The 13,626-nt window shown below is 38.8% G+C and overlaps 1 protein-coding gene across 1 annotated transcript in view; it reads right to left on the bottom strand.

The window, feature by feature from the left end:
* Nucleotides 1–4,134: 4,134 nt before the first annotated feature.
* ATNUG2 (GTP-binding family protein) overlaps nt 4,135–13,626 on the bottom strand; it is a 29,239-nt gene continuing 19,747 nt past the window's right edge. Inside the window, exons 10-12 of the mRNA XM_090002565.1 lie at nt 7,347–7,404; nt 5,620–5,899; nt 4,135–4,654 (exon numbers count right to left, since the gene is read on the bottom strand). Of these exons, the coding sequence (XP_089858691.1) occupies nt 4,629–4,654; nt 5,620–5,899; nt 7,347–7,404 (364 nt within the window). The 3' untranslated portion in view covers nt 4,135–4,628. The remainder of the gene's footprint in view (nt 4,655–5,619; nt 5,900–7,346; nt 7,405–13,626) is intronic.

Below are 13,626 nucleotides of genomic sequence, written 5' to 3'. Positions count from 1 at the left end.
TGCAGCACCCGGTGCGGTCAACCCGACCCTGGGTGCCGTCAACGCACCCAGGGTCATTTATGTCCAAGTTTTGGACTTGAAAAATAAAAGAGGCCCGCTGAAATGGGCATGAAAGCTAGAAAACTTAGGAACTGGCTTGTCAACGTGGCGAGTTTCGAGACACAACTCTTCAACTTTTTTTACGGCAACCACATGCCGTAGCCAACTGCCAAGGAGTGTCTTCTCCGAATCGTTTCTTTGGGTCAAGCACAGGCTAAACCTGCGAAGGTGCCTGGTTCAACAAGAATCGATTGACAACGGTGAAAAGATCGGTTCCTTCTAGATGCAAGTGTGACTCGCCGAACTTCTTATGTCTCTTGAGTTGCTTCATGGTCGAAGGGAAATGATCCTCATCGAATTTTGTGAAGGGGATTGCGGTCGGGAGATACCTCCATCTCTTGGACAGGATGTTGGTCCTCACCACATTTTTGATTGGGAGTGAATCAGGCAATACATTGATACTGCACCTGGTGGCTTTCTTCATCATTCTCACCTTTTACTGAAGATTTGACACCTCTCGTAGTTGATGAGAGCTTAACTTTTCATGAAAATCTGGATGGTCTCAGGGAACAACCATATTGTACCCTGAAAATTGAAGAGCGAACAACCATTCTGTTAAAATAGAGGGTTCAGGAAGGCGAAAGGGTAATGATGCCCATGTTGGCCTGTACAGATTGCAGTCCACTGTACCTGCCTGCAAATATTAAATCAGATTTTGATTTTCTTTCGAGATATGTGCTGGGCTGGAGGTTACGTACTAGAAAAATTAATACAAAATATCTAAAGTCAATGAGCTGCCAGATTTTGGGGCACAATGTAATGATCATGGACAATACAGCCTTTCTTCAGGGATGACCAGCTTGGTTACCATTCAAAAGTAGCTCAGTTACGTAACTAGGAGAGAATAACTAAAAGAGTCGGATGGGAAACCAAGCATATATGTCCTGGCCAGGGGGAAACTGGGGTCTCGCCCCGTTTGGACCGGTGTTCGTTCCTTATTTGGTTCTTTTACATGTAATCAGATATCCATCAAATCCTGATATTTGCCTAATTCAATAGCAAAAAATTAAAACCATATATGCATCTAGCAGTGCTCAATTAAACTATTAAACTCGGCTCAGACCAGTAGAGCTTAATGAAGCTTTGAAACTCAATTAAGTTTGGTTAATGCAGTCTTATAATGATGAATTTTAGCATATATATAATTTTTGTTTTTTAAACTGTACTCTCGATAATTATCTTTTATTTCATTAGTGTTACTGTTGTTAACTGTTAAAACTTCAAATATATATATATATATATATATATATATATATATATTATATTTTCGCCCTCCCGCACCCAAGCTTTTTTAAAATGCCGCACCCGCACCCATGTGACATAGATTTGAAATTAGTTTGGAATGCAGATCAATTTCATGGCCTACAGATAGCCTCAGTGGTGAGCACCCTCCCCCTCTGGAGGAGTGAAGTATTCTGTTTCGTGTAAGCTTCAAGAATGATGTGGGGGTTCTTTGGTGCCTTCGTTTTGTTATTCTCTGGGCATGTGATAACTTCTTGTGTCCTCTCTTTATCCTAACCGTTTTTTTTCTCTCTCGGATAGGCAAGCTGGATAACCATCAATTCGAACCTGAGACCCCTCGGTTGTGATTGTACAACCAAATCTTCCAGCTGTTTCATTCGCTGCTTTACCCTATATCTTTTAACAACGTTTTTGGCTTGGTAAAAGGAAAAAGAAACTTGGTTGGCTAGCTTGTGTATCATAGAAGATCAAGCATATTACATTTCTTGTGCTAATTGGTTTTAAAACTCCCAATTGAGGATTTGGAACGCTATTTGTCACTTAAAGATAGATTTAATTTTTCACGTATTTTTTGATTATTTATCTTTTTGTTCTAAAGAGCTTGTTCATTGTCAACAAGTAGCTGGTTTCATTTTTATTTATTTATCTATTTTTATCTGTGGAGTGTGAGATTGTCGTGTGGTACTGGACTTTAGCATGTGGAAGTAAATGAATATGTTTCAAAGTCTTGTGTTTCGCTTTCAGTGATCGGATGTATGCAAAACGAGATTCTCATACACCCACATGCTGTCTGTCTAAATTAGAAGCTGATATAATAAATGTAATGTAACAGATACATATATTTTCTTCCTCTTGTAGCCAAGTTGGAAGAGCATATACTGAGGTTCCATGTTCAGCCCCCCCTTTACAGTGTCGTTATGTAATTACACCCTTTTGAGCCTGAATTATGAAAACTAAGAGCTTTTTCTAGCAATAAGCTGGTCTATTAACAATATTTCTTCTGATCCTAAAAAGACTTTGTGGAAATAAAGATGGTGGATGGTACTGTCAATGGGAAGGAATCCAATGCAAGGACTAAGGATAGACACGGTTTGGCACCAGCCACGCCATTCCCTTGACTGGCCTGCTGTTATTATTTTCTACAGGCCCGTTACCAGACCAAGCCTAGAAAGATCTAGGATGTTCAAGCCCAACTCCAGTATTTTCTGTGCAGCCCGAGATACTCCTTGAGGACAAATATTTGAATCCTCAGATCCCTTGGACTTCCACAAAGACAGTTATTTTTCCTAAATCTATTTACTGCTATTTAGGTAGCAAAGCAAAATTCCAAAGTTAAGTACCAAACAGTGAAATATTTCAGCGAAAATTAATCAACAATGGCCCTGCATATATCCATCCATTGTTTCGTGAATCTTGCTGGACCCAAAAACGGGAGACCTGGTTGGGAAAGAAATCATCTAACATGTTGATCAGTAGGAAAAAATAAAGAACTGTTATGAGGATTACCAATCTGATTCAAATTTTACATAAGCCTGACCTGATATTATTGTAGAGTTGAGTTTAAGAAAAATTGGTAAAACTGGTAAATTTACTGATAAATTTAAGATTAACTCATTTAAATAAAAATAATGTGGCAATTTCAAAATATCAGTGAAATAATGAAGGTTTAAAGCAGGTGGAAAATATCAAAATATTTGAAGGGAATTTGTGACCCAAATAAGATCACCCTTCGCTTAGTTTCAGAGGTGTGTTTGGATCAGTGTCACAAATATCATTCTCTGGGAAATCTTGCAATACATTAATTGTTTTTTTGAAATTCTCTAGAAAATAGTTATATAAAATCCAAAATATTATAAAAAAAAATATTGGGTTAATATTGAGATGGGATAAAAGCATTATATTGTTAAAATTTGTTAATGTTGAAAAATGTTGCACTTTTTGGGATCGCATTGGCCAACATTGTGATAGAATACCAAAAATTTCAAAATATTTTGTGACAGGTTTGGATGCAGAATAGATATCTTGAAGAACTAGAATATCCAAGATAATGATACTGAGACAAGTTTCTCACGAACGTCCATGCCCCATTGACCCTTTGATATCCCATAGAGTTATGAAAAGCCAAAACAAAATTCGCCCAACCGAGAAAAGTTGAATTTTACTTGGGTATCAGATACAAAGGCAACATGATCCATCCAGGTCTAGATTTTTTTGAGGCGGTTCACTGTTATTTCCTTTTCTGGTGTAGGTCCAGATCCCATTCAGCCACTTTGGACCCTGTATAAATCCCCTCTTATGCGCTTTCTGCATTTTATTATACAAGTGATATGAACATAAGGCCTGAGAATTATCTTCCGAGCCCTTGGAAATCATAGCTCAATATTATTCATGCTTCCAACCATCGTGACCAACAGATAGTGCAGAAAAAATCAGATTATGAACATTTAAACATATCAATCAATCATCAGCTAAATAAACATTGTGATTCAATCACGACGTTTCATTTTTATGTTGGGCGATGGAGAAAAGGCATAACATCAACACACTTGGCTTGTGTTCTAGCTTTTCTAATTAGGGTGAGGCAGGGGGGAAGGCCCATTAAGCAACTCATTGTAGTCAGTGAGGGTTTTCTGGTCGTCAAAAAAAAAAAGACTGACCTGCAGGCTTAGCGCACGTCCAAACCATGACATTCTCCAAATTTTCTTTTATTGGTAGTACTCTCAAAACATTGTCTGGTATATTAATTTTTAAACTTATCCTTCTGTAAGTCAGAAACCTATCTTGATATACCTATTTCTGCCACATGTATTCTCTTCTTGCCACTTTGCCCACCATTCAACATCATATAAGAGTGTCCGGTCCCAAAAGATATATAGCGAATTATCAGAAAAAATTCCAACCCCAAAGGTTTTATTAACTACCGAAAGGAACATCTTCTATTCTGGACTGAAGAAAATACTTTTGACCGTTGTCATTAGGATCCATCTCTTACACCTCACAAAATTGAAATCTGTTGCAGTCGTGCCAACGGATATCCAAGTTTTACAGAAAAAGACAAACGAATATCCCTCATTACATGCCTAGTGATTAGTGAATCCGGGAATCTCAAGTAACAGATGTGCATTGATATGGTAGAATAAGACCAACCGTGTTTTTATGCCTGCTCTCCTTGCAAAGGAAGATGACGACTTTAAATAGCATTGGGGATGGTTCACATGATCAACTTCTCTGAACATTTCCCATCACTCCCACTGTACACAAATGCTCACCACCAGCTAAGTGTACAATCAGTCCTCTTCCCCCAAGTTTAATCCTGAGAAAAGGATTCAACAATTCAATCAGCTTTGACAAATTCTACGGGCATAAACATAAAAGAACTGCAGAGACAGACGAAAAAGAGAACAGTATTGGCAGATCTGCCTCATACTTTGAAAGAAACCAACACAGGTACTAAAGGGAATATAAGTGAGCCTAATCTGCAAATGAGTTTGCTTGTGCAATTTTGTTTGTGCAAACTGCAAATGTGAAAAAACAACAGAATCTATTTTAACCACCATTCCAACCGATACCACAATTACTTTGCAACAATAGACCATCAGATACATGTTACAAAAATCTTCAAATCAAGGCTTCAACCAGAAGTTTGATAGAAGGCCATAAAAAACTGAGACCCACAGGTCATGGAGTTTATCATGTTACTTTTCCAAAGGACAATGCCATAAACACTAAATCATTGGGTTACTTACAAAAATGTCTTCTTTCACAATTCAAATTCATATCTTAAAAGACTTACATACCTGGTTTTATCTTCAGTTATTCAAATTCATACACTGGTGATTATTCTCCCTTTAGATGTAGTTCATAAATTCAAAACTAACCAGTCTCTCTCTCTCTCTCTCTCTCTCTCTCTCTCTCTCTCTCTCTCTCTCTCTATCTATCTATATATATATATATATATATATATATATATTCTAGAGGGTAATCATGAAATAGGCAAGGTCAACTTAAGGACTTATGATTTTGGTTAAAATAATAAAAGTACATGAAATATGCATTTGAAGTACCAATCTTTTTGGGGACTGAGTCTGAATTATAAAAACCTTTTGGATATGTTTTTGTAAATAACAGTAAAGCATTTGACCATCAAGACGGATTATGGTGCTTGCAGTACAACAATAACCTCAGAACAGAACTTATTAAAAACATAAATCTTGGAATAAATGAAGTGATTCTTCCCATAGAACAAGGTAGGGTTAAGAGCAAAAGATGATAGTTTACCAGGTTCTGATTCCTCAATCTCACTACCCTCCCTGAAGAAGTCCTTCTGAAAGGGGACATCTTTTTGTTGCTGTGCTGCGATGACGTTTGCAATAACTTTCATTGCAGCAGATGTCTGACCGTCATCAATACAACCCTCCTCCTTGGCATCAGAAACAATGGACGCGTCAGTTCCAGCATTGTTATCTTCAGGTGGTGGGGGAACAAAGAAAGGTATTCGCCCGCGTTGCCAGTCATGGAGAACCATCTTCGCAGCAGTCATCAGATCAGGTTCACCACCCTGAATATGGGGAGAAATAAATATAACAATTAAAATAATATGAAACAAAGTATGTACAGGTCAAACTTCCAAATTTTCGGAATTTTATGTTGTGCCTAAGGAATTTCTCCCACATGCCCCTGGAACCAATTCCTAATCCAATTGTTAATGGGAAATCAAAACATGAGATGATATCCCTATATGACCCACACAGATGTCAAAGGATCAATAATGCTTCCCTTTTTCTTCCCCTTCAAAAGATCTGACGCCAACACCATAAAGACCATCAGCCCCTTTTATTTTATATTTAGAAAAATGCTGTATTGATACAAGCTATTCCAGGTGCTTCCCTGGCACCTAAAAGATTGAGATACCAGACATTTCTAGATGAGCAATTAGTCAATTCAGGCAACAAAATGGCAAACATTTATATCTAATCATCCATACCTCGGTATTTTTCCCATTTAACTTTCTTGCCAGGATTCAGGTGGATGTGGGTGGGTGTACATATAATACAGTAGTAAGATAGGTTGCATAAAAACAAAACCTAGGGTTTTGTCCTCCAACCACGATAAATCAATTTTTCTATGTTTCTTCCTTTTAAATTTCTTAATGAAATCATAGAAGTGATTTGAGCAACGTTTACATTGACAAAGCATACAAACAACTGAAGCACAATCAAACAAGTAGCCAAGTTGGTAGCTCCTTTCTATTTTTCCACTTAGGATTCTGTTAAGGAAAATTTGAAGTGTGGATTTTGGAATTAGAAGAGTTATAACTGTTAGCCAAGTATCCTTTCTCACTCCAGTACATAAAATAACCAAAATATAGGACTAACTCCATATGCACTTCATGCTCAGTGAAAAGCAGAAGGAATTGTTGGATTAAAAAATGCCTTCAGGGCAGAAGTCTGATAATATTTCCAAATATTAAACCAAAGATACAACTGCTATTTTGAAAGAAATTAGCTACATAAACTGAAAGACGAGGGAAAGCATCCTCTCTTGGGGGTACTATTCCTCAGTATATGACTTCCATTCATTTCTCTATTTTCTTGACCATTGCACAGGCTCTTACATGATTCACTCTTCACACCACAGACATTGAACTATTGTTAACAAGGAATATGGGGTTTTGAATAAGTACAATAGGAAGATCAGTCCATCATAACAAAGAAATTTTTAGTGTCACAAGCAGCAACTAGTCAATTACACACATGTGCTCGTGCTCAACCTGGGATTTGACAGTCTTGTGTAAAATCATGGTCATTCACTGGGTTGACCCAGTGTGGCCAATCCAGGCTGACTGAGCCAAGTCACCAAGTCAGCCCAGCGAGGTTTTGAACATTGACCAATAATGATTACAACAAGTTGAAACACTAACTAAAAGAATCTACATCATCACTAACAGAGACCAATGAAAGTGGTGTTGGAATTGCATTCACAGACAGGGTTTACCCAAAGAGTACCTTCAAAAGCTTCCCTGATAATCTGCACATCTGAAGAAGAAAGTCATTCCCATCTTCCCTGAAAAGTATGTCCATGCATACAACCATCAGAACTGAATAAAAACAGAGAATGCAGCAGGAATGATAACCACACATTTAAATAAGTTTCAACTTCCTTTCAGCTTTTCATAGAAAAAGGGTTCATCATATCATGAATCATCTTAAGTTGGGGCTTGGTTAAAAGGGGGGAAAAGTTTCACCTAAGGAAATACTAGCTTCTGAACTGAGACAACAGACGTTGAATGAGAAGGGGGGGGGGGGGGGGGGGGGGGAATCATGGCATTAATGTCTTCCTTTATCTATTCTGAAATTGGCTAAAATTGTGTGCAGATTCTTCTATTATAGTCGGCAAAATGGAATTTCATGATTGATTTGTTGGACTTCACAAGGATGTACTGAAGCATCTCCTCAAGAATTTCTGACATCATGTCCCAGAAATATGTAGAAGATGTGGGTCTGTAATTTTCACTGCCACCAACAGATTTCCCCCTTGGAATATTCAGATAGGAACACTCTTAGAATATCAACTTTTATCAGACAAGAGCAATCAATTTGAATCCTAGTTAAAGACATCCATGGGATGTTACAATCAGGTAGGAAAATAAATATAAACAAGGCAATGAACAAAGAGTTGGAACCAAACAGATTTGAACAATCACAAATCTTATATAATTCTTTTACCGGCCGATTTGTTGGGTTATTGTCTCAAAATTATGTGGCTTGGAACCTAATTTTGTCCACCTTCTACCCAGCATTTCCCTAAGTTAGCTTTTGGAGAGAACTTCACTACTTTCAAATATTTAGTCTCATATTGAAGAGGAGAGAAACATTCACATATAGTGTAGAGTTGCTTTTATGGGGAAGGCCCATTGGGGGCATGTCAATTGAACTTCGAACTTTAGAATTTGGACTTTGGACTTTTGACTTAGATTTGGGTTTAGGTTTCAATTTCAGCGTGGCCCAACTTGTTTCAGTTCGGTTTGGTCTGGTCATGGTTATAGTTAGAGTTGCCAGTTGAGGAAGCGGGAGCGGGAAGCGATACGGGAAGCGGGAGCGGAAAGCGAGGCACTTTCAAAAATGTAGGAAGCGGGGAAGCGTGGGACCACTTAGAAGAAAATTATGAACCGTCTCGGAAGCGACCTAGGAAGCGAACCGGAAGCGAGGGGGAAGCGAAAAAAATGAAAAAAATGAGAAAGCGTGGGGGAAGCGCGCTTCCCATAAAAGAGAGGGAAGCACGCTTCCCAAAAGGGGGGACACTTCCCCCACGTGTTTCAAAAGCGTGACATTTCGCGCTTCCGAAGCGCATATCGAGGAAGCGCGCTTCCCCATTACCCTAGGCACTTCCAGTAACTCTGGTTATAGTAAACCTTTGATCTATCTTTTTGATACTTGAGACGATGCTGTCCCTAAGTCCTTGACCAGCTCCATTTATTAGGGTAGACCAACCATTGTTTAACCTTGACCCAATCAACTCGAACGTTATAGCCAAACTTTGACCTGGCCCAACGTTTCTTGCATGATACATTAATAGGCATGACAGTCTAGAGCTCTCCTAGTCATTTAACCTCGCAGTTGAGCTTCAACCAACCCTTATTTTGGATGACTTTAGCCTTTTCAGGGTCATTTTAGACCAGTTGACTGATCTTTTGGTATGACCTTACCCAGCCTATAACCCCCTTTTTCTCCTAAGTGTTGGGCCAACTTAATGCCATTATTCCTAATCATTTGGGCCTTCATTACTTGACCTTGAGCTTGAACCTATATAAACTCAATCCCCCTCCTATTATGATCATCACAAGCTCTCCCTCTCTCTCTCAACGTCTTGAGGCTTTGACTAAACCCTGGTTAGACAAGAGGGTTATTCAAGGTGGTTTGTGTGGAGTTTCTCAGTCTAACCTAGTGCATGGCGTGGGCTGACCCTTGCAAGTAGGTGAAAGCTCGATTGTATCCTAAGCGAGATTGCATGAATTCCAAGCCCCCTCCGCTTTAAAGACAACTCACTCTCCCTCTTCTAAGTGGGGCAATTGTCGCTTTAAAGACAGTGTGTCCAACATGTGACTCCAAGCCTACCTTTCATCGAAATCAATTATAATGGCATTAAGTGTGTCCAACGGCTAGGAGAACAGATTGCACGACATCAACAGACCAAAAGAGCAGTCAAATAGTTTTAAATGATCATAAAATGACTCAAGTCGTCCAAAGTATGGAATTGTTATAGGTCAATTGTGAGGTCAAATGACTAGGAGGATTCTAGACCGTTCTACCTATCAATGTATCATGCAAGAGAAGTTATACCAGATCATAAACCGGTTAGAACGTTCAGGTTTACTAGGATAAAGTAAAACAACAGTCGGTCAAACCCAACAAATGAGTCAGGCAAGGACATGGCAGATATAATCATCCTAATTACCAAAAAGATGGTCAAATATTTAAATATGACCATGAGCAAATCAAACTGAACTGAACCAAACCAAGCCAAGCTGGGTTAGGTCAAAACAAAAACCAAAACCTAAACCTAAACCTAAACCCAAACCTATATCCAAGTCCAAGTGTCCAAGATCAAAGGTTCATAGTTCAAAGTTAAATTGACATATGCCCCTAATGGGCCTAGACCATAAAATAAACTCTATCCTATATAAACCCATGTGAAGATATTGTTAGTTTTGCAACCTGCAGTTCGTTCCACGCTAGAGAGCTGCGAAACAGAGAGAGATAGAGAAAGGGAGAGAGAGAGGTTTGGGAAAAACCGATACTCAGCTGTGTATGGGTCGGCTGCTGTGTATTCCTTTATGTTAACATGTGATTACAAACAAAATTAGGGTACTAGAATACCCTTTTTACAATAATCAATATTACATAATGCCATTAATGAAGAAGTGGGTGTCACGGGTCTGGATCTTCAGATCCATGACCCGTAACCAGAGAAAACACTTCTTTTCACCCTCCCTCAAGTTGTGCATGATCTTGAATCATGAACAACTTGCCTTTTAACGTCCAAAATCTGTCTTTAGTCAATCCTTTTGTAAATATATCCGCCACTTGATCTGTAGTTCGAACAAATTCAGGCTCAATCTCTTTCTCTTCTACCTTTTGTCTCACAAAATGCTGGTCTATTTCAATATGTTTGGCACGACTGTGATGGATTGGATTAAAAGACATACTAATGGCACTTTGTCACACAAAAGAAGTGATCGAGATATCGATTCTCCTACTTCTGTCAGTAGATGTCTAACCCAAGTAGCCTCAACAGTGGCGGCTGCCATTGACCTCTATTCAGCCTCTGTACTGGATCTGGCAACAGCCTTTTGTTTCTTACTACTCCAAGAAACCAAATTCATCCCAACAAATACACAATAGCCGGATACTGATCTGCGTTCATCTAGATCTCCCGCCCAGTCCGCATTAGAATAAATAGTGATCTCATGTGCACTTTGCCCATTTGTCTTTCGCTTATATATGAGATCATCCCCAACCGTTTCCTTCAGATATTGTAGTATCCGTTTAACTGCTTCCATATGCCCTTCACATGGGGCATGCATAAACTGAGAAACTTGATTCACCGAGTAGACTATATCAGGGCGAGTAAAAGTGAGGTATTGTAACATACCTACTATGCTACGGTACTGTGTGGGATTATCAAATGGATCTCCATCTTGAGAGCTAAGCCTTTGATGATGAACGCTAGGAGTGCTTAAGGGCTTGCAGTCTTTCATACCCGCTTTATTGAGAACATCAATAGTATACTTATGTTGAGTGAGAGTCATTCCTTCAGAGGAACTGTCGACTTCAACTCCAAGAAAGTACCGTAGTTTGCCAAGGTCCTTCATTTTGAACCTCTGATTCAAGAGATGTTTGACTTCTTCAATGTGCTCATTGGAACTGCCAGTGATGATGATATCATCCACATATATCAACAACAGAGTAATTGTGTCTTGGTTCTTAAATATAAATAAGGAGTGGTCAAGAAGAGATTTCTTAAAACCATATTTTTGTATTTCAAGAGAAAAGCTGTCAAACCAAGATCGAGATGCCTGCTTCAATCCATATATCGCCCTTTTTAGTCTGCAGACATATTTTGTAGGATTACCTTCTGCGTAACAAGTGGGTTGTTCCATGTAAACTTCTTCTCTCAAATCTCCATGAAGAAAGGCATTCTTCACATCAAGTTGGCTAATGGTCCATTGGTGTTCAATAGCTAAAGAAAGTATGACTCGGATTGTCCCCACTCTCACCACTGGACTAAAGGTTTCATCATAATCTTGTCCTTGCTCCTGTGTAAAACCTTTGTCTACAAGTCTCGCCTTGTATCGCTCTATAGTCCCATCTGGTTTATACTTTATTTTGTATACCCATTTCGAACAACCAACATTTCTATCAGGTGGTCTTGATACAACATCTCACATACCACATTCATGTAGAGCTTCAATCTCCTCATTCATTGCTTCAATCCATCTTCTGGAATTTGATGCTTGAGAGAACGTTGTGGGTTCATCTTCTTTATTCAAGGCTGTTAGAAAGAGTTGAAAATCTAATGAGAAATTTTCATAACTGACCCACCTTTCAATTGGATGGCGAGGACGTGTGGATCTTCTAGTATCAACAATGTTGGATGTTGAGGATGTGTCCATGTCTGAATCAACTATGGTGGGTGACTCTCTTTCTCGTCGAGTGTAGACAAAGCCTCTATATCTTCCTGGATTCAAAGTTGAGTCTGTATTTTCATGATCAATCATCCCAACAGTAGACACAAGTATCTTATCCTTTTGAGTGCAATTTGAGCAAGCATCACTAGCTCCTGCGAGAAGTTCATAATTCAACCAAGGATAATAAGCCTGAACTTTATGTTTTGATTTTGAAGAACTAGTACATTGAAAATCAAAATTCAATTCATCGAAGATGACATTTCTTGATATTTTGATGCGCTTGCTCACCGAATCATAGCACCTGTACCCTTTATAGTCATCGGCATAACCCACAAACTTGCACTTCAAAGCCTTGTCCTGAAACTTATGTCTCCTTGAACTGTCAACATGAACATAGCATAAACAGCCAAACACATGCAAATCATAGTAGTTGGGGTGGATACCAAAAAGAGACAAGTAAGGAGACTTGTTTTCCAAAATAGTCATGGGCAATCGATTTATCACATGAACTGCAGAATGAAAAGCTTCTGTCCATAAAGTGATCGGAAGATTACTATCATGCATCATGCTCATCGCACTCTCAACAATATGGCGATGCTTTCTTTCAGCAATCCCATTCTGCTGAGGTGTGTGCGGGCAAGACATCTTTTTCCTTATCCCATTACTTTGAAGAAAGTTAGTAAAGTCAATGGAAGAGAATTCACCTCCTCCGTCACATTGGAAACTTAGGATGTTTTCAGAAAATTGGTTTCTGACAAAGGAATGGAAGTTACGGAACAACTTGAAAGATTCAAATTTATGTTTCATGAAAAATATCCAGGAATAGCGAGAATAACTGTCAACAAATAAAAGATAGTATCTAGTTCCAAACATAGAAGCAACTGGAGCAGGCCCCCAAACATCAGAACAGATAGTCTCAAAAGGTCTTGAAGCTCTTTTATTGATAGAATGAAAAATGGTAAAACATGACTCTTACATAAGAGACAACTAAAACATTTGTTGTCATTTACATTCCTAAACTTGACTTGGGAATGAGGTTACTTGAAACAAGCTTTTCAATGAAATTATTACTGCAGTGACCTAGACGACCATGCCAAAGGTTTGGCTTGTTGATTTCAGAGACACTAAAAACGCAGGTAGGATTTTCAGAAGACAACGATGATTGGAGCTTCAAGTTTGGGTCTGCAGAGCGAATATGTGTTGAAGGATCTTCTTGAAAAGCATACATATTGCCTTGCCGTTTTCCTCTAGCGAACGTCTCCTTCGTGCAGAGATCCTTAACAAGAACAGAAGAGGGAGTAAATTCAACTGAGGCTTTGATATCATCAACAAGTTTAGAAACTGAAACAATGTTTTTCTTGATATTAGGGGCATAAAGAACATTTGAAAGATTGATGGAAGATTCGGGCAAGGGTATGATGAAGTTTCCAATATGCGAGACAGAGTGGTGTGATCCATCTCCAGTAACTATACTACTTCTACCAATGTAAGGAACAAGTTTTAGGAGCTTACCTGCATCACCAGTAACATGAGTCGCTGCGCCAGAGTCCACATACCAAGTGCCTTGCTCATTTTGTTTCAGATTCAATTCTGCTAAG

This window comes from Nuphar pumila, chromosome 4 (assembly GCF_984573655.1).
Source record: "Nuphar pumila chromosome 4, dmNupPumi1.hap1.1, whole genome shotgun sequence".
In the NCBI taxonomy this organism is placed as follows: Eukaryota; Viridiplantae; Streptophyta; class Magnoliopsida; order Nymphaeales; family Nymphaeaceae; genus Nuphar; species Nuphar pumila.
Note: the sequence above shows the minus strand (reverse complement) of the source record. Positions and strands in the feature narration are given on the sequence as shown.